This window comes from Doryrhamphus excisus, linkage group LG16, assembly GCF_037039965.1.
Source record: "Doryrhamphus excisus strain RoL-2023G ecotype Guam linkage group LG16, RoL_Dexc_Guam_v1.1, whole genome shotgun sequence".
NCBI lineage: Eukaryota > Metazoa > Chordata > Actinopteri > Syngnathiformes > Syngnathidae > Doryrhamphus > Doryrhamphus excisus.
The window spans coordinates 9,036,885-9,059,291 of NC_136372.1; the positions used below are offsets into that span (position 1 = coordinate 9,036,885).

At 39.9% G+C, this 22,407-nt stretch overlaps 1 protein-coding gene across 2 annotated transcripts in view; it reads left to right on the forward strand.

Annotated features, from left to right (window-relative positions):
* sdk2a (sidekick cell adhesion molecule 2a) overlaps positions 1-22,407 on the forward strand; it is a 155,382-nt gene that overhangs the window by 93,390 nt on the left and 39,585 nt on the right. For both annotated transcript variants that reach the window (XM_058050159.2, XM_058050160.2), the window contains exons 2-7: positions 8,652-8,814; positions 12,385-12,491; positions 12,747-12,894; positions 17,398-17,531; positions 20,130-20,241; positions 22,079-22,269. In XM_058050159.2, coding sequence (XP_057906142.2) covers positions 8,652-8,814; positions 12,385-12,491; positions 12,747-12,894; positions 17,398-17,531; positions 20,130-20,241; positions 22,079-22,269 — 855 coding nt within the window. The remainder of the gene's footprint in view (positions 1-8,651; positions 8,815-12,384; positions 12,492-12,746; positions 12,895-17,397; positions 17,532-20,129; positions 20,242-22,078; positions 22,270-22,407) is intronic.

The following is a 22,407-nucleotide window of genomic DNA, read 5'->3' on the forward strand; positions in this document are numbered from 1 at the left end:
GGATCATACTGTGCTGTATCGTGTATCATATTAATCTCCCGAACCCTATAATTTGTCTAAATTGAGCATTTTCAACCAAAAATGACTACATAAAGAAAAATACAAATATAAGTCATTCTGAAGATGCATTCTGACATTAAGCATTCTAGTACTAGTCAGTAATGTTGCTGTCATGTTTGGTGAAGCACACAAACATCTCACTTGATCAGAAAAAACAAAACAACTTTTTTTTTTATTGCAAGTTGGATTTTTTTCACAACAAGCACAATAATAATAAAATAAAAATTATCTTAATAATAAAAACACTGTCTTAATTAGTTTATCTCTAATTGTGTCTACTATATTGGGTAATATGTGTGTAAAGGTGTTTATAGGGGTGTTATTTCATATGTAGAGTGCTCTAATAATGTTAAAAACCAAAACATCAGACCCAGGTTTTCAGTGCTGTAATTATGAAAATGTTTGATGTAAAAATAAGGAAACCAAATTCACTCATCACGGTCCGGCGCCAATTGATCACGGTAAACAAGGGATTACTAAAGTCCAAAAAATACAAATAGAGAATAATAATGGCATACAAGAAGAAGATGTTTCTGATGGAAGATGGAATATGTGATTTTGACACATCTTCACACAGAGAGATGATGATAGGAAATCGGACCTTACTGTAAAATGAGCTTTGAAGCCAACATTAGAAAAAGAACCCATAATGTACAGCAAAGTACATTTAAGATGGAGAAAATTACAACAGAAGTCAATGTCACCAGGGTGCTCGAGGAAGATGCTGTGAGAATTCCATAACAGGGAAAAGCCGTCGTCATGCAGATTGGAATGCACCGCCGGGTGAAATTTGTTGTCCAGATAATTTAATCTGGTGCCCACTGACTGGCCTCGCGCTGCGTCTTCACTTCTAATTAAATCTCCATTTGTCTGCTGGATGATACTGCCTCTAATTGTGCTGCTGCAGCATCAGATAGACCGCACCTCAGCACACAGACACACACACACAGACACATACACATAGGGGCCACACAGGAAGCGAGACATCACATCTCTATGCCACTCTTCAATTAATCGCATCAGTTACACATGAACTAACCTAAGAGGCATCCACCAAACACAGCTGGGCCGGCTGGCAGGAAATTCATGTGTCAGGCCTGAGGAGACACCAGCATTACTAAAAATAGATATAAAATATATGTTACATTTTCAAAAGTTGAAAAAATGATAATTGTTTTTAATGATAGATATTTAGGGTTGAATTTTTAAATTTCTGGCTACAGTGAAAAGTCGAACACAGATAGTTATTCCGTAGGAAATGAGGAAATCCTTTCATTTTATACCACTTATCCTCACGAGGGAGCTGGAGCCTATCCCAGCAGTCTGGACTGGTCAGCAGCCTATCAACATGTTTTTGGAATGTGGGAGGAAACCGGAGTCCCCGGACAAAACCCACGCATGCACGGGGAGAACATGCAAACTCCACACACAGATGGCTGAGGGTGGGATTGAACTTGGGTCTTCTAGCTGTGAGGTCTGCACGCTAACCACTCGACCGCCGTGCAACTCCCCAAATAAGGAAATATAAATATCTGTTCCAGTGTCAAACAATGGCTATCCTAAAACCTTGTATTGGCCTATTATGAGTTGAAAAATATTGAAAGACAAGTAATATGTAGTATTCTGCTCACTGTAGGTGACAGAAATGACGTAAAACATTGATGTGACATTAATTACATTATCTTTACATGGCATGGAAATTTGAATTTCATTTTGTGATATTTCTGCGGAAAACTTACATGTCCAATAATAATCAAATGTTATACTTATGCATACCAGTCTTGGAAGCAAGGTCTATTATTTTTGTCATTTATACAGTGGACAAAGCTCTTGTGAGGCTTCATTTTCCGTGTGACAGGCATATTTTTGTAAATAGGAATGCTCCACAAGTGTCCTATTAAGGGTTAGCATGAAACTGTGTGTGAGAAAGCTTTAAAAAGCACCTCATTTGCACTGTCAATCCTCTCCTGGCGCGACAAAATGCTTGTATATGTTGTTTGTGGCCCCACTGAATGTAGAGGAAGCATGATTTAGGAACTATAAATACAGATGAGGGAAGGGCTGTGATTGACTGCCACTCATACTGCAGCATGCAGATGTTGATCCATGGGCCGTTTGTGGACATGAATGTCAAACCCGATGGAGGTTCTCTATCTTAGCAACGTTGTCTTTCCAGGGCTGGCCTGCTTGTTGTGGCTCTAATGGGTCACTTCACCTTGCCAGGCTGGATGGGTCCCTCCTCACCTCAGCCAATGTTTCGTCCATCTCTTGTTGTTTTGGTTTGTTCTCTTTCTTAATCCATGCCTCCGCAATGTGTTATCACCGTGTTAGGGGTTAATGACTGAGCATCTGACCTTCAAACCCCCTCAGAGGGAGAGGGTGGTCATGGGCAATGCTGCAATAGCCCGATCCTTGCACCACCAATTAGAATGTATGATTTTGCTTGCTATGCATTCTTGCATGCACCCATAAAGGAGGTGTTTAATCACCTTTTCAGATGCTTTTAACTTCCTCATCGCCACCTGATAACCCACCTTTCACCAATCCATTATGGAGGCCTGGGTGACTGCCATGACTGTTGCGTAACCCCCATCTTGCATGTGAAAGTCCAACTGGAGAAGCTGCATGGGATCACTAAAATGGCCTGCTTGACATGATGCACTGTCACAAGGTTTGGAGGTCATACATACACAACTGGGAAGGTATGTGAACAAAAGTATTGGGACACATTTACATTGCAGCTCATTGAGGTCCCAGAATACTTCAATCTTCCCAAAGTTCGATGTAGACATATTTTTTCCCACTCACTTGTTTGCTCTACTTTTGAGAGAAAAGGTACTCTAACAGTTACTTTTGAAGGTCAAAAACCTTCCTCATGGACCTGGTGCTGCCTTAGTGACACATCTGACCCTACCCTAGTTAAATGAGCCCACCCCGGGCCTACACCCACCATAACAGGGTACAGAGGAAAAAAGCAGGCTTTGCAACACATCTTAAAATAAAGTCTGGCAACTATACAGTCAGCTACAGATGCTAAGTAGGGTTTTTGCAAAGCACTTTTAAACTGTCTAAATTCAAGCATCAAGCTTTCAGTACATTATAGTGGGGACCTCTTTTTATATCATCAATTATAATGGAATTTCAGTCACATGCAGGAGGCTCCAAATTGGGATCGTTAGGCCTGTTGGAGGAACACGCTCCACTGATTTCCATTCTATTTATTCACATCAAATGGGCCATTGCGGTTTTTCCTGGCACATAAAAAAACCCTCATGCTCCTCCATCCTTCTACATTTTAAGCTCCTGATCCACTCAACCACATTCATCGGCTTCCATCAGCTGCAGCAAGAATTCCCTGCTTTTCCATGCCTGCCGTGGTCATCATGCACCTGCCAAAACCATCTCGGTGCCCTCATCCATCACTGGAATGAAGGAAGGGACGGTGCTTCCTTCTCTTTTCCTCCTCTATCTTTGTCTCCTCCAGAAACAATGATGTCGACACAGTCATGTGTCTATAAACATGTAAATAGGTCAATGTTGTCTACAGTTTGTTCCATGTCTTTTCAGTGCCTCTTCAAAGACAATTCAATGCGAAGTTTTGCAGTGATGATGGCAGCACAATGCTTACCACATTATCCTGGTCTGTTCTCGTGAAGTTTGCAGAGCGTAAACAAAAATAGATGCCAATGTTTTTGTGTTCGTACATGGGGAAGATTAACGACCACCATATGTAGCATCAGTAGTTCATCTAAAGAGCTCATTGTACTGTTTCTCATCAATGTGGGGAACACTTTTCTTTATTAAACATGCTAAAATTGAACCAATGTCGGTCAAGATGCCCAAAGAGTTATGTTTGATACAAAACTTAGTGTGAAGATACTGAAGCAGTGAATACTGAAATAACTGCGATTGAATTAAGCCAAACGTTTTAGCGGCTTCTTCTTCTTTGTTGTTGTTCGTGGCTATTTCCTCTGATTGGCGAATTGGGCATCGAAAGTACAAATTGAAATAAGAAAACCTTTGAACGGCCATTAGAGAATCAGAATGCCCCAATTCCCATCGATGCTGGATGTCCAACCACATGTAATGTAAATCAATTACAGGAACACAAGATCTAATGTTCTGATTCAAAGTTGTCCTTCATTTTGAGGACACCTGCACGAGAGGAGGAAGAGTGTGTGACCACCCTTACCTGCCTCATTCCTGCAGCTTTACCCTCAATGTGAAATTGGTCACAAGACATGCACATTGCCAGCATTCCTTGGAGGCATCCATCATCTCCACCGCATGCCTTTTATTTGTTGCCAGGCAGGCCCATAAATGCCATGAATGCTACTAAATCAGGTAACCACAGTGATTAGAGTGCACCCCCACCACACCCCTCCACAATCCCCTTTCTGGCTATTTGCAGCAAAGTAGTATACACAATGTAATCCTCACACAATCGATACAGCCAGGCCCGGCTTCTCTGCGGTCTCATATGGCGGCTTGTTGATGGAGACACATTAGTAAATGGACACCAAACATATTGAACCTGCTGTATAAGGTTAAGTGTTGATTTTATGTTTGCTTTTTCATGCAGAACGTTAGTTACACCTGCACAATAGAACCACCAAAAACCAGAATGACACTCAGCAGAGCACACATTTTTTTTGTTCATAGCATTTGGTGCAATGTAAAATAGTTGTCAAGCCCTTGTATAACAATACAGTAATCCCTCGTTTTTCACATTTAATTGGTTCCAGGTCCAGCCATGATACGTGAATTTCTGTGAAGTAGGATTCTTGACATGAAATAACACCCCTATAGTCACCTATACACTCATAATATCCAATATAGTAGACAAAATAAAAATCATGCTTGTGTGTGTTAATGTGTGATTAACAATGGCAGTGATTCTTAACCATGTGGTTTAGCCAGCAAGTGCCCTCTACAGAGCCAGGAATAAAATATATGCAGTATATCTACATATAATATAATATAACTACAGAGGGTGGTGACGGCCGGTTTGTACAATTTCTCAACACTTTCATTGTATTTGTCGCAGTCACTCCTCTTGCTTTAGCATGTGTTACATACAGCATTACAGTATTACATACAGCAAACATTGGACAGACATTTTTTACTGAGGGTGCTATATTCAAAACAAAAGTTGAAATAATTAATAATAACTACACACCACAAGTGGCTTAACTATTACTGCCAAAATAAAACATGAAGAATGTCAAAAGAAGATTTTGCCCGGACATTGAGACGATAACGAGGTGGTGGTTGATCACTAATCATTTTATTAAAACGAACAACCATGCCAAAGCAACCACGGTTATGTACAGTACCAGCCAAATATTTGGAGACTCTTTCCCATGCTATTAAAAGATAGTATCTCCAAACTTTCGATTGAGGCCTTGTCCACACGGGAATGCGCTTATGTTTTGTTTTTGGTTTTTTTTGGTAGGTTGAAACAAAATTATGCATCCAGAAACAGATAACCAAGTGAAAACTACATTACATTACAGTAACATTACTGACACCTAGTGACCAGTAAAATACTACATTCTAGTAACGTCTAGGAATGCGTTATATTATTTTATTTTAGTTATTTTAGTCATTTTTATGTTTGAAAATGTTTAATTCAGGCAAAAAACATACCATATCCGTACATTTTGATAATAATAAAAATTTCTTACCCTCGGCCATCTCTGTGTGGAGTTTGCATGTTCTCCCCGTGCATGCGTGGGTTTTCTCCGGGTACTCCGGTTTCCTCCCACATCCAAAAACATGCTAGGTTAATTGGCGACTCCAAATTGTCCATAGGTATGAATGTGAGTGTGAATGGTTGTTTGTCTATATGTGCCCTGTGATTGGCTGGTGACCAGTCCAGGGTGTACCCCGCCTCTCGCCTGAAGACAGCTGGGATAGGCTCCAGCACCCCCCGTGACCCTCGTGAGGACAAGCGGTAGAAAATGAATGAAAAATAATTTCTTTTTCGGTGGATAGTAATTATATACTGCTATACAAACTCTACACTGACTACTCTAAAGTATATCCATTTGTTTTATATAGCATGTAGACTTTCAACAACTTAAAATAAGCTTGTATTGGATGTACACTGTATGTGTTACTATTGTTGTGACCATTAAGTGTCTGTACTCCCATGTGGGGAAGGTGGGATTTGTTCAAGAGACTTGATAGCCGTTGGCATTAGCTGTAGCGTTGTGTGATCTCTGTCAGTAAGTGCTGTGTGCCTGAGAAAAAAACATCAGACAGACTTTCCGCCAGTACCTGCTCATTAGGCCAAGGCCTGTGGTGTCTCCTGGAGACATCCTTACCTGTTTTTTTTTTGTTTCCAATCAATCAGTGTACAACAGCTAGCATGCAGTGTTTTGCAGTTCTTCGATTCTTTTCACTTTAATAATGATGTAGAGTGCATGAGAAAGTGGAAACAACAGTACAGCAAGTGTAACACACATGAGGTCCACACCAACAGCAGAGCAGCAACATTTTAAAGTGCATGCAGGGCTAGATAACGCTACTCATGATACTTCAAATTCAAATACTGCCATCTTGTGAAGCTATAGAAAAATATCATCAGGAGGCCGCCTACAGACACTGCCAATGTTTTTTGATGGACTGCTAATTAGAGGTGAGAAAAAAATACTCTCTTCTTTGTTGCTAAAGACAAAAATGAAGGCACTAATCAGTTTCCCAAGGGGAGTGTTTGAGGGTAATTGTGTGCATGCATGACCGGCGGTGTAACGCAAGGAGGTGCACATTCATTCTTATTTACAATCAGGTTCAATCTTTCCTATCTTTGTTTGACTCTCTCTGTCACACACCCAATTCCGCCACACTGCCCTCTGCTTCTACAGCCATAAATCTCAGGGTGTTTGTGGAGAAGGTTTCCCGCAATCAAGCGCAGTTGGTGGACCCCACAACCAGGCATGCCCCGGGCCTTAGTGGCTCACTATTCGTATGGGGTCTCATTAGCAAGGGCTCCACTCTCTCCACCAAACACTAGAGCGATCAGCACCGTGTCGCCCGTGGCTGGCGAGGCAGACGGATCAATACATCTGATCATGCCTTTTTCATCAAGTGAAATGAAAATGCTTTGTCTTCACTTTAAAGCCTTTCTCAGTGTGTGTGTGTGTTTGTGTAAGTACGCCCGAATAATGTGGTTGCATTAGAGAACTATAAAGATAAATAACAGGAGGTACTGAGCATAACTCATCCTGTCAGAGAAAGAGGTGTTAAGACTGGGAAACTTTTTCTACCACTCCAGTCCCTTCTCACTACTTCTCAACTTGCCTTCTTGTATATTTAGAGGAATAAGCAGGAAGTCGGGCCACTTTTTGGAAACAAAAGTAATAATTATATGAAAAACATTTAGATAAATGAATAGTTAAATCAAGGACACTAATCTATGACCTAATTAATTGATACATTTAACATGATTAATAAAGTACTGTACAGTATAGCAAATACAAAGGGACACAATATATAGCACTTCCTTGTTTATTACTTTTTATTGGCTGCAGACCTGGCCGTGATCAGTGAAGTAGGATTCCTTATTTATAAATAAAATATTTTTTTAGTTACATTATAGAAAACCCGTTTACTACCTTCTAAATACAGTTCTTAACATTATTAGAGCCCTCTACACATGACATAACATGAAATAACACAACATATTCAACCAAGCAACATATATAAATATAAACATATATTTTGGAAAAAAAAAAAAACATGACTGGGTGAAATTTGAACCACAAAATGGCAAAGGATGACTGTATTGCTGAAATTGGTCAAATTTAATGAGAAAAATGTATGCTAAAATAAAACTAATTAAATAATTAACGTAAAAAGTACAATAATACCAGTCACAAATCTATTAAATAAGGAATTTTTATAAATGTTAACAAAATGCAGCATAGAGATTAAATTCAATGAATCAGTTAATCAGTGTTATTAGTTGTAATTTCAGATGAATTGTTGTTATATTAATGAACAGATCAACCCTGAATGTGTTGTCATTTACATTCCGTTTTGTATCAATGGCTTTGAGATTTAATTAATCAGCAATCAATTCATTGGTCAACTAATGAAAGACTATTTCCATGTCCAGTATGTGGAAGTGTAATTTCTCAGTGTTATGATCAAATGTAGACATATGGAGGGTGGGGATCAGACAATTTGGTTTGGATCCAATTTAGAATTGTGCAGGCTGTGCCGTTCTACTTTTTCATTATTTTGTGAGCGTTTTCCGCTTCCTCTTGCCAACTCGAATGTGTGTGTCCATTCTGCATGCCTTGCTGATGCAGTGCTATGCCCTTGTTCATTTACACTTCCTCTGCTGTGCACCTCTCTCTTTGGCCAGAACATTTGAAATAAAAGAATAAGCCACATTTTGCGGTAACAACGTGTTCCGAGCAGGCTCCTCTGTTGACCTTCAAGGTCTCAATCAGTGCGGAGGAGTAGGACGAAGTGGAGGGAATGGAAACAGCTCTCTTTGAGAACCTCATTTCCTGTGAATTGCTACGTCGTGTGTGTTACTTTTACCAGCGACTTACCCTGTACCCACTTTCTGTGTCTAGTAGATGATGTGCCACCTTATTTCAAGATGGAGCCTCCTCAGACCCAGGTTCATCTAGAGGGCAACCGGCTTGTCCTCACCTGCATGGCTGAGGGCAGCTGGCCCCTAGAGTTCAAATGGATCTACAATGGCACCGAGCTGACACGCTTCTCCTTGGAATACAGGTAAGCAATCATCCCTCACTGTCTGAGGTCCCCTTTTATAAAAAATTGACTTGTCTGACAGTAACATGTGTCCCAAGAGCTTATTTATGAGAACCAAACCTGAAAAAAAAATCTTCCTCACTTGTTTGCTCCACTTTTTAAGAGACGAGACGCTCAAACGGTTGCTTTTACCTCGTGTACCAAAACAATTCAAAAAACAAAAGCTTCACTACACATCTTTACTAAAGCCGGCCAACTCTCCATCAGTCAACTACAGCTGTGGGAGCTGTACGTCTGATCATTTATTTTTTTCCACAGCTCATAGTACAACCTAGCTTAATGTTGGTGTTTAAAATGGGATGGTGGCACTAGCCGTTAACTGACAATCCTGCTGTTACGTCCTCTTGTTTCCACCCTTTAATGTCACGTTGCTGTATGTGAGTATTGTATGTATTCAAGTCTAGTTTCAAGTCAAGTTTATTTATATACTGTAGCCCACAATCACAAAAGGCAGTCAAGCAGGCCAGGAATACTATTAACTCAATGTGTAAAAGTGTAAAAATAAGTCTTACGTGGGGACATGAACATTTCTACTGACGTAGCAGCTCTAATATCAGGAGCTAGGGCATTCCACGGTATTGGAGCCCGAATAGAAAAGGCTCTGGAGCCTGCATACTTCTTTCTGGCCCTCAGGATTTTCACATGAGTGCAGTGTATATGTAAAAAGTGAGACAGAGGCAGGCGTGGACAAACACAGCTCATTGGCATTCAAACTACAGACCCACAAAACTGCATGTTACTGAGCTGTCCAAATTCAAGCATCAAGGCTCCATTTTGGACAACATACTTTCAAAACACTACTGCGGGACCTCAAACATTGTTGAAACGACTATATGAGCCTCTGAAGATTTTAAAAAAATGCTTATTACTATTCACTTGCTGTTAATAGTTCCCTGCGCCTGCATTTAATTGTAACTAATCGCTAACATTTCATCTCTTATGAATTCATCCCAATCACATCTTGCATCAAGAGGCTTGTCAAATGTATGCAGATTTGTGTCTGGCGTTACATTCAACATGCATGAGATGTCTGTGAGCAGATAACGTTACATTTGCAGCTTGTGCTGTTGGTTGTTGTGGCAACAAAAATCACACAAAGCTTATTTTTCATCAGATTGGGCCAACGTGCTGCTTGCTTTGCTCCGTCAGCACTAATATGTTTTTACACTGGCCACTGACTCCTTGATGGACTCCTTATTTTTCATGAGTATTTTGGGGTTATCTTAGCATAACACAAGCAAGGGAAAGATACAGTACCTGTTTGGGTTTGTCAAAACATGCACCTCTACTGTGTTGACTGTCCTATTATTTGTATGGACTTTCACCCCTTGGTGGTGGTATTATTGAATCCCAAAGTTGACCCCAGAACAAGGATTGAATTGAGATTTCTGATACAGCTCATCAAAACACGCGATCACCATCAAATTAGAAAAGTGTCTTCCAAATCTTGAAAGTGTCAAGAGCAATGTCACATGTCAAGGTCACAGTAATTCTGAACACATCTACCACAAAGAAATACAATTTTACGGTCTTTTAATGCAATCATCTTCACATTTTAGAGAGCAGCTGCACACAATAGCCCGCACAGAAAGCTTTCTAGCTCTTCTAGCTCCAGATTCTGCACCTCTTTCTGCAGTGTTTCCATGGACTTCCTGCTTCAGACTCAATGTGTTGTGTTTGTTTAATTTACTCTGCTACCGGCTTTACACCCACTCCATTGTGATTGGTCACACTCCCAAGTGCTTCTGAGGACTTCCGGCTATGTAGGTCCTCGTTCACTGAGTGCAGGCAATCTGTAGCCCATGTAAGGAAGTTCAGATCACATTGACACCAGTAGAACTGTGTGTTGGAAAAAACTCTGTAAAACCGAGCGTGCAGAGCCATCCAAAACATCTTTCAGGGCTCACTTCTAAATGTGTAAACTTCTAAATATATAACTGTAGAAATAAATGTGTTATCTCACACTTTGGCATCATTTAACACTGGAATACAACATTTATAGGTCAGAAAGGGGAAACAAGCATAGTAGGTCCCATAGTAGGTAATTAATATTAAAATCTCTCATAGACCCAGTCTCATGCATCATCCTCCCTTTTGAGTTGAGTGTCGTCAAAATTCTATCTGCAACAAACCACACAGTCTTCAGCTTTCTGTTATTAGTTGTATGTACTTCTGATAACATAATGACCAAAAAAATCTTGATGTCTCAAAAAATTAAAACAAAATGTTGCCAACATTAACATAGAGTCCACACATCTGCATATATATCATATCAGACTCCAACTGACTCATTCTAAAAGTAACTAATAATTTGTTTTTTTTATATGTCACGTGCAGCCCACTGCCTATCTTAACATAGATATCATCAACTTCCCCTCAGGAGAATGCATAATTACTTCAAAAAGAGTCCCCCACCTGTGCTAACAATGTGTTTTGTGCACTGGATGCTACCTGCCGTCTGTCCTGATGAAGACATGTGCAAGCCCCCCTCAGGTGGCACCATCTGATTGCTATCACAAACCTCATGCACACCTTGGCATCCCGCAAACCTTGCTTCTGTCCAACTGTTTGGTTTTTTTTTTTGCCTTTTTCTGTTTCTCAGCATTTGGCTCGCCTCTCTCACCGGCCAGCCCCTCTCTGCTTGTTATTCTTCCCCAGCCTTAATCTAAGAAGCCAACTGGAATCCATTTAATCAGACCCCCACCACCATCATGCAGAATTGCACCATAGGGGGAAGCGGGGTGGGGGTGAACATGATGGGGGTGGCAATGATGAGTGTGAAGCCCATCTACATTGTATATCACCCTTTATGTCATTAGAAAAAACGGACTTGTTTTTTTTTATTTGTGCACATGAATATGGAAAGTGGTTAACCTCTTTTTACATTTGCATGGTAAGAATGTAAAATGTCAGCATAGACTGTGGTTAATGGTGACAATTTCACATTTACTTCTTACTTCCCAAACTTCCCAAACAATCAAAATACATCGTTTTTTTAAATGTTAACTTCTTTTTACACACAGTTCAGAATCACTTAAACAAGTGTCTATACTTAATGGTAACAGAATGACACTGAAATAGATTATTTCCGAAAAAATGGTTTTATATCAACAAAATTATCAGGTTCATTCGGTGCAATTTTACCTGCTCCATGAACCAATACAAAATGTGCATGTGCAAGTCATGCCCACTAACTAGGACAATGCAGAAACTAAGGAAATTACTCAAACATTACTAAGACAAGTTTATTTAATCACTGTATTTTTGCAATGGAATCACTGCTCTGCCTGAAATGCAAAACACCATCTGCTCTTAATGTAGTCCTGCTCATGTCTTACGTTTAAGAGAAGTGCCACTTAAAGGTGTGCTTCTGCAGAAGAAAGCATCTACATTCGTTTATTTAGCATAATGATTGTGGAGCATAAAAGCGGACTCATGACAAATGTCGCTGTCAATCTGGCTGATGGTGATGAATGACACTTGTATACAGCATATATCAATGTGTGTGTGTGTGTGTGCATGTGTGTGCAGGTACCTGATCCCCTCGCTGGACCGATCCCATGCTGGCCATTACCGATGCATTGTGAGAAACCGAGTTGGAGCCATCATGCAGTGCAGCACAGAAGTGAGGGTTGCCTGTAAGTGTCCATATGTTCAGTTCCATATGTCTCTATAGTATGGGACACAACAGACTTAATCTATTTTGCAAGGATGCTAGTTAAGGTTACAACATATTGTTACAACGTATTATAGCAACCCCAAGATAAGGTTAAAAAATGCCCCCTAGTGGCTGTGATCAGCAAAGGGGATGACATTGCAATGTGAATGGCTGAGTAGCAGTAAGTACTATGATCTTCTAACTTTCATTTTTTTCTCTCTCTACTTTCATTTAGACATGAGCAACTTTGTGGAAAGCGAGTGGACTCAAACCGTGTCCCAAGGTGACGGCGCTCTCATCCATGCCCCGCTTATCCACAGCTTCCCCAAGCCTCAGATCACATGGTTCAGAGACGGACGCAAGATTCCTTCCAGCAGTCGCATGTAAGCACAGCAGCGCCCGCTCAGCAGGAAGTGTATGTGTGTGCAAGAGAGGCACGTTTGCGTAAGATGAAGGAATTATGTTGTTACACTGCATGTCCTCTGAGTGAATGATAAAGGAGGTTATTATATCACACCTATTGACTTTGCAAGAGCAACGGTTGAAGGCCAGACACACAGCGGGCAGTAGGGGAACCAATTAGACCAAATTGGACAAGTCATGCCATGTTTGACTGACAGCTCTCATCCTTTCCTGTCCTTGTGTGGTGGGACTTGGCGAATAAAGTTGTTTTTTTGAGGGAAAAAAAAGAAATGAAAAAGCACAAACACACATACGTATAGATGTATATGAAATGAAAACTTGATTAATTACGCCAATTGAATAAGGATAGTGCAATCATATTGAATCAGAATAATGCAAGAATAAATTCATATTTTTACAAGAAAGAAATTGCAATAGTGCAGGTATTAATTTTTTTACAAGAAAATATTTCAAATATTTTGACAAAAAAAAACCTAAAAAGTTATAAAATAACAATTAAAAACTGTTTACTTCCAGAAATGGAAAGAAATAAAATTAAATAAATAATTAAATTCATACTTAAATACATAAAAAAAATCAATCAACAATCACAAAATAATTAAGTTGTAAAAAATAAAAAATTAACTTAAGTAAGTCAATTATAGTCATTATAATAATAAAGATAATAAAACAGACTTTTATTGAGTTTATTTACTGAGTCAGAGTAATACAAGAAAAAATAAGGTCATATATTTAGAAGAACAAACATGTTATACAGTTCAAGAAACATCTCACGGATGCATTGGGATGCATCCTCAGTGATGTATCCTGGGATCAACATCATTCACCCTCACCCAGGCGACCCAACCAGGGTTGATCAAGTCCTGTCTTGCATTCCAGTAGCAGTCCATAGATTAGTCCTCTTAATCCAAAACCACCTAGTGGCCTTCTCTGCGGCTTCGCTTGTGGATTGGATGGCTCTCTTCTTGGCTGCCCTGACGATGCCTAAAGGACTAAGGACTTTGCAAAGTGAACGACCTGCAAAACCCCTACAGTCGACTTCTATAGACTCATAGAATGTTCTCCAGCCTCTCTCTTGCCATAAACCTGGCTGACTAAGGCCAGGAGCTGCTTGAGAGGCAGCCACTCTTGGTGGTGGTTATTCCACTCCATACACACATACATAGTATGTACATACATGCGTAGATTTCTCAGTAGGAATGTAACAATTCACGGGAGTAAGCACAGTAAAATCTGACATACTTGATTAGGAGAGTCAGTGAGGACGTCTGTACTGCTTCATATGATAAGGAGTGTATTTTCAGTCATATATTTGTTTGTTAGGTAGATGACTTTTCCTCTTCACTTTTGCAATGTGAGTGTTGGACATGTAGAGTCATACGACGGCTTCAAATACATTCATTCATTTTCTACCCCTTATCCTAACATTGAAATCTGATGGTGCAAAATATGTTCATTTGGGCCTGGAAGGAATGTGTACTTAATGTGATGTAGAAATACACCAATACGGCATGCTGTACATGAAAGAATTGTTTATAAAAATATAAGAGGATCTATTATCCAAATAAAAAATAAATAACCAATTCAGAAAATTCAGAAATTCAGAAATGCCTCTTTCTGCACACGCTGTCAAGGACAGGACCAATAGAACGGCAGCAAACCTCACCAGTAGACAAACTGATGACATTAATTCAGGGAAAGCTTTGAATTGCCTGTGATGAGTCAAGTGATGTAAGCCGTACTGAGTAGACAGCACTGATATGCAGATGTGTGAACTCTATGTTAATGTTGGCTACATTTTGTTTTCATTTTACACAAATACGGGAACAACTCAAAAAGGCCTAAATAGTTCAGGCAAAATGGCTCCTTTGATGGTGAAGATTACCGACTCCTGCTCTAAAGGAAAAGGGATAATCACAAAGAAGTGTCAGGGCTGGTTTCAGAGGCCTTGACATTCATCAAGGTCAGTTTGATTACATATCGCCAGAACTTTGTTACCTTATAATGTTACATGGATATCATTAGGAATAAAAATCATTTTCAGAATTAGCTTGTAATATTACAATAAAGTGATATGGTTCTGATTAAAGGGTAGACACATACAGAGCCGCAAGGGACCCAATTAGACCAAACTGAACGAAAGTTCCTCCTCCATTGTTGCTTTTTGACTGACAGCTCTAACCCTTGGGTTGATTTGTGTGTGTGTGTGTACAAGAGAGAGAGAGAGAGAGAATTTCATCTAATCTGTGTCCTGGCATAAGTTTGTTTGCTGGGTTTAGGCAATCTTCCTGAAGAGTCACGGTGAAGGCAGCAATCACCTGAGATTCATTTTGTCCACGTGGCTCCTCATGCATTATTTATTCAACATGCAGGCGTGCCGTCTTTAAATGACACCAGGAGTTTGAGCATCCTCTTTGCTTGGAGAGCAGCTTCTTTAGCCTGCAAGACGACAATGATGGACAACTGTGATGATGAGCAAGATGACTTATTTTTACTGGCTGGAAGTGAAGTTGAATGCTGTGTGTGATCATGCAGACATGACACATCTCGCGCCTGTTTGCTTGCTTTGTGTTAAGACGCATTGATTTCCATGGCCTTATATGTATACGTATCTATATGTATATGTGTGTGTGTTTGTTTATCCTGCACAGATCAAGCAGATGCTGGCAGTTTTGTCAAGGCTAATCTGTCTGTGTGCTTAGCGTCAGCTCTCATTTAATGGGCTTCTCTCACATGAGACCGTCAGCCATAAACACCACCCAGCCATCCTTGTGTGAGAATCTGCTGTCACACACACAAACAATTTAAAAGGATAGACTGCAATACTTATGGATGCACCTATTCTTCTTCTTGGCAGAATTATTTAAAATAGAATGAAAATGGAAACAAGAAGACATTTGGTGGTGGTGTTAATGCAATCCATCAGAGTTGAAGTTGGATTTTGCAAGTGTAATTTTCAGCTATACTGTATGTGTGTGTTGCATAATTGGGGACTTCATCTGCTTGGCCAATTAGGGACCATCTGTTGCAGTCATCTATTTATGTGTACTGCTGCACACTGTAAAAGCACCAACAAGTTTTAGTTACACTGGAAAGAATAATTTTAATTAGAAAACATAGTTAAGTTGTAGAATGAGGCTATACAGAAAAAAACATACTATACCAGGATTAACTAGTAATATTACAAAAATAAAATCATACTTTTACAAGAAAAAAGGTTAATCACACAATAATCAAACTCTTGACATTCTAAGACTAAAGTAATATTTTATGAGGCAAAAATAATGTTGCCACTCTGACAAAATATACGAAAACCATGATGGTGTATTATTAATATTGTTCAAGGAAACATCCTATTATTAATAATAGTGTCACAAATGCCGTTAGCTGGTGTCTGTGTCCCAAAATGCAGAGAGGACAAGGCAGGGTGTGGAACAAAATATGTATACACAAACATTTAAATAGTCCAACAAAAATAGAAGGCAAAGCCACAAAAAAAGGGTGACCAGAAACTCTGCTAGAAAAATGCCTAGCAGGAGAAAACTACTAACAAGGTGCTGCCGAGAACCAAGCAGAAATCAAAGCGAATACTGTGACACAAAAAAACACTACGCTGCAGCTAGATGCCAAGCAGGGGAAATACAGTAGCAAGAAATACTAAAGACCAGAAAACCTTGACAACCTTGACGATTTGATACACATCTCGATGCACTGCCAGCGATACGATACTTTAACGATACATGGAATTTTCTGGCGATATGATGCGATACGATTCACCTTCTTCACGATACGATGCGATACAATGCGATGCAATATGATGTGATACGATACGATAATCATTTAGCTCAAATCAATGCAATCTGATATGGAGCAATTTCTTGCGATATGATATAATTCAACATGATGCAAATAAGCAAAGGGGAAAAATGGAATTCAGTATGGTCCTGCAAAAAGGATTTGGCTTTATTCCCTCTAGGCACTTGGCAGTAAATTCAACTACGGTGCCGTTTGTTTGTTTTTTTACTATACACCACTTCTTGATCATTCTTTTTGCCATCTTAAGACAGCAACAACTTTTCAAAAACAACGGCTTTCCGCCGTTCTTTGAGAATCCGTAGTGTTTCCAAACATACCATTTAAACGTTGCGAGTGGGTTAAACATAGAAACTTCCTCACTGCTGCTTGCGTGCGAACGTCCATGCTGTTTTACTAGTAGTTGTATGTGCCTCACAGTTTCCGTCCGTATTCAATACAAAATGCTAAATAATGATGGTGCATTCATTGCACCTTGGGAACAGCATATGGAGTGAAGTTGAACATTAATAAAACGCACAGCAGACAGGCGGCAGCTGAGCAGCAAGAGAGATCATAACAAGTATTAAGAACTTAACCAAGTTTTTTGATGTGGCAGCACTCCAAACGCCACAGTGCAAAATATGCTAAGCTAACATTTTTTTCCTTAGGGCCATCACCCTGGACAACACCCTGGTCATCCTGTCCACGGTGGCGCCCGACGCAGGACGCTACTACGCCCAGGCTGTCAATGACAAGAATGGGGAGAACAAAACCAGTCAGCCCGTCACACTCATTGTGGAGAGTAAGTACACGTGCACGCGAGTCTATTCGCCCACTCACCGGCATGTTGTTGATGATGTGTGTAGGCTGTATTCACTGGTAATATGCATGCTTTATAACTCAGTGGTTTTCAGTAGCGAGATTTCACTTTTCCACAGATTGATATGGTTGCCGTGTTCAACAGGGAATGATAATCATAGACAGACAGCAGGGGGCCCTTGCGCGTAAACAACAGGACACACTCTCCTGCAAAGATTGGCGGTGCTTATGTAAACATGTTTTACACTTCAAACTACAAACACTACAAAAACTATCTGCTTACTGATCCCAACTATATTTACATTACACACTTAGTGTTAAATCTGAAATCCACTTTGCATGAAATAACTTATTAAATACATTTCATACAAAATAAATTATATGCAGTGTCCCTTCGTTTATCGCGGAGTTCCCAAAAAAGTGAAATCCGCAAATGTTTTTAAGGCTGCAAAAAAGCTCAAACCTTCATTTTAATTTTAATGATCAACCTACAAGTGATTCAAGTATATCTCACTCCTGTGACCATGCCTTTTTCGTCCTGGTGCCATTCCACTGTACTGTAGTTTTTTGTATCATTGTTAAAACATATTCTTCTTGTTGGGCTCTTCTTGTTGCAGTCCTCCAGATTTATTATGTAACCGTAAATTTAATTTAAATTTAAATTTAAATTTAAATTGTGTATTAATGTATAATTAACAAAAATAAAATAAAATTATTATTATTTCAAAGAATACATATTTCATTTGAACTAAATTTGCGAAAAGTAAGTTTGATATTTAAATATATAATTTGCATAAAATAATGCACAAAATAATTCAATTATATGCATAATAAACTGCACCTAGTTATAATTAAAATAAAGAAATCCAACAAAAAATAATAATTACAAAGCCCCAAATCAGACTACAATTTTTTGACCACTCAAGTGTTGTTTAAAAGACAACCCAACATCCACTCGCACCTTTTGGCCTGCTGTCAGTGGTCTATGTCCCACTTTACGGTCGCTGACAGTGCTCTGATTGTGTTTTCATATACATGTGGGTTGGAATGCATGAGGAAATTTGATGGCATATATTGTGGTTGTCAATTAACATGCATTTTAGTCAGTAAAAGCAGAATGTATCCTGGATGTAGGTAGAGTGTACCTATTGGCATCAGGGACTGTACGTACTGTATATAGTATAATGTTGTGGTAGTTGACTTGCACTTTTAGCAATGGGGCTTCATTTGTAATTCATGGCAGAGTGTGCATGATGCAGTCATGTGTGGAGCTCAGAGATCAGCGCACATCACCAGACCTGACCTTGTACATCACACATCTAAAAGTCAATCCAAATTTTTACTGCTGCATTTGTTCATTTTAGGAATTCTGTAGAGGATAAGAATGCAAATATGCATTGGAGGGAGTGGCGTTCACCCAAAAGGCAGCATACAAATGAGGCTGTGGGCAAACATGCTGCTTTTTTATGACTTGTATCTATGGGTGCGTGAAGAACATTAGACCTAAGTCACTCTTTTTGACACGAACAGGTGTAAACAAAATGGTGACATGAATAAGTAAGACTTTACAACGCGGGTCAACTCCTTGTTGTCTTCCCCCTCACCTCTCCCTCCTCCCTCGCATTTAATTAGGAGATTACACACTTGAGCTCTTCTCAACAGCGAGAGTTTATGAACTGCGCCACATTCATTACTGTCTGCCTGCCAGGCCGTTGTGTCAACTGAAACGTTTTTGTTGTGTCACTAACAAACACTCTTAAGACTGTGTTTCGTTCTTGTGGCGTGTGTTCATCTAAACATGTTATAAGACCAACGTGAGCACCTGACACAATACATCAACACCATTTACAGAGCTTTATGATGTTTTGTGCACGACTAAATGAGCCCCATGAACCAACAACAATTCTGACCCCAAAGACCGGTGATGTGCCCAAGAAGCGCCTATCCCTAGTTTTAGTCTACTAAAACTAATACAAATGACCTAGTACAGACTCCCATTGTCTATGCAGCAGGAGTGCCGTGCTGTCAAAGATCCTCTATATCCACAAACATTCTAAAAAGGGTGAGAAAATAACCATAAGAACTATACAAAAGCTTATGGTACCGTTTAACCTAAGTATCCCTTTGCACCAAACTTAACACACATAACACACACGGTCCCTCAAAGGCAGTACGCTGGGGGCCCATGCTGACTGGCACTCTAGGGAGATGCTGGAAAATGAGATGAGATTGGGCAAGAGATCACTGATTGAGGGCAGTGAATCGATGGTCGGTTGGAGGCTTGCTGAAAGCGCTGAGTGATGGTGCTGCATTTAATCGCCTCCTGTGTTTGTCTCAATTATGCTACATAATGGCTTCTAACACCTGGCCTAACACTGCGCTCAGGAAATGCTGTGTGCACGACAACGAGGATGAGGAGCAGGGAAGGAGAAAAAACCCTCCAAAGGAAAGACAGGAGTTGTTAATAGCTGCTGGGAATAGCGACTAAATGTCAGGCTGCATGTATGTAGTCATGCTCACTGGGGCACGGCCGATGCATGAATATTCTTTACAGATTTTTACCTGTGTGTGTGTGTGATAGATGTGGGAGGACCTGCAGACCCCATTGCCCCCGCCATTATCATCCCCCCAAAGAACACAAGCGTGACCATGGGGAGGAACGAGGCCATCTTGGAGTGCATCGCCAATGCCAGGTAAAGCAAAAGTTATTAAACATGGTTAAACCATCCAATGTAGGTCAAGAAATGCAATTTTTGTTTTCTTTTCAGCCCAAATAATTAATGTAGCTAATAAACCAGGCTAACTCGGGTTGTCATTGAAAAACCGATGCGACCGCATATCCGGTTTGACAAGCGAGAGATGTGGCTGCATCGGTTGCAGCCCCCTGAATCGATAAGAATCACTCATAAATCCTTAGATGAATCAATTGTAGAGACGTACCGGGTATTGCAAGACCAGCAACCATTTGACAGTGCGACGCGTAAACAACGCAAGAGCCTGGGCTGTAGGCAACAGGACTACCGTGCATGCGGCATCGCTTACCGTGACTGAAGACAAGACTGAATGTAAATAGTAGCAGCGCCTTTATTATAGCAATCTAGTTGATCTTATTTATTACATATTGTGTAGCACTAAGTCAGGAACAACATAAATGAAAAGCACTACATGAATACAGACCCTCCATCCACTCATACAAGTGTGGAGTTTGTTTTTCAGAAAGAAGATGATAGAGAGAAGATACGATTGCATGAATTGACTTGCACCGAACAAATATGCACATTAGCACTCAGTAACGTAATCAAGTCCTACCTCGATTCATTCACCACACAGTATCGGCATCCAGGACCAAATAAGAGGTGAAAGAAAAAGGGGGAACATGGGAGAAAGATGGTGCGTTCAAGGACAAAGGACAAGAACAAAGGGAGACATGTCCGCGCACGTAACAAACAACATCAATATGTAAAATTGTAGGATTTCTAACTGTGTATTATTTTTGGAATAAAATAATGGCCAATATTTATAAAATTGATATCCATTTACATAAAATGTCATCTAGTTCATCTAGTTATCCAGTAAGAGTTTTTTTTCATCATTGCACCTGAAAGTTTCACCAATGTACAGCATGCTTGGGGATATGATTTACTCTTTTACACATTTGTAAATACCGTAACAATATTATAATACACTTTTTCAGAGTTGGGTTCAATTAATGTCTCCATCAACTGATATAACCATAGAATTGTATCAAATTGAAATCGGATGGTTTGTAGAGTGCATCGAATCGTTCTGTTTTTAAAATATACATGGTTTTGAAATTCTATGGTAACCCATGTATCTAGATGTGTATAAAATTTTCTGTCACGGATAATTGCATGAGATTTACTAATCCTGCTTGGTAGTGTTCTGCCGTGTTTCATTTGGAATCTGATAGTGCTTGACAGTCCATCTAGTCATTAAAACCAAAACATGGAATGCAGGTTAATATTTAACAGATAATTTGGTTTTGTTCTTAGTTGTTCACATGCTTGTTCTTGTTTTCAGTCAGAACAGATCGGAGTCCTATCGCATTGTTTTGGTGCAGGCCCGTACCACTCAGTATTGGCATGAAGTGCTGCGGCACTATGCCAGAAATATAGTTCTTCATGTTAGCTGCTACAATAACAATGTTGCTTCTGCTTGTCTTTTATACGGGTCAGTTTGTATAACAAAGATGTAGAAATAAAACATCTGCGATTGGCTTCCAAAGACAACTGGGATAGGCTCCAGAGTCATGTTTCACAGGATTGGGAATGATGAAATGATGAAAAAATGCAGTTTCCCTTTAAATGGCGTGAAGTTTAATTTAACAACATCAATATTATCTCCCTCCTTTGTTTCAAGGCTGTTGCGTCTCACGCGTCCTGATTATCTTACATTCAAAGACATAATCAGGATGACAGATGTATCCCTTAGCTACCTAACCTTGAGACTGAATGTGAATCAAAAGCTAAAGGTTTTGTGTCCATGGCATTTCCTGACTTTTTCTGGCAGGCCCCTCGTCAAGATGGGCATCACTTGGAGGAAAGATGGCGCGGTAGTCAACACTGGTATCAGAGATTTTGGCCGCAGATTGATCATCAGCCAGCCAGCGGTCAGCGACAGTGGTTACTATCAATGTGAGGCGTCGCTTCGCAGCAGCAGTGTGGCATCGGTCACTGCTGGGGCTTTTCTACATGTGCTAGGTAACTAAAAGACTAGATAAATAGCTAACTAAAAGACTATAATGGCAACTGTGTTGCAATTATATGTTACACTCACATGACAATCTTTCCACAGTACAGTTTGGAACACTACACCTGGTCTGGTGTTAATATTATCAC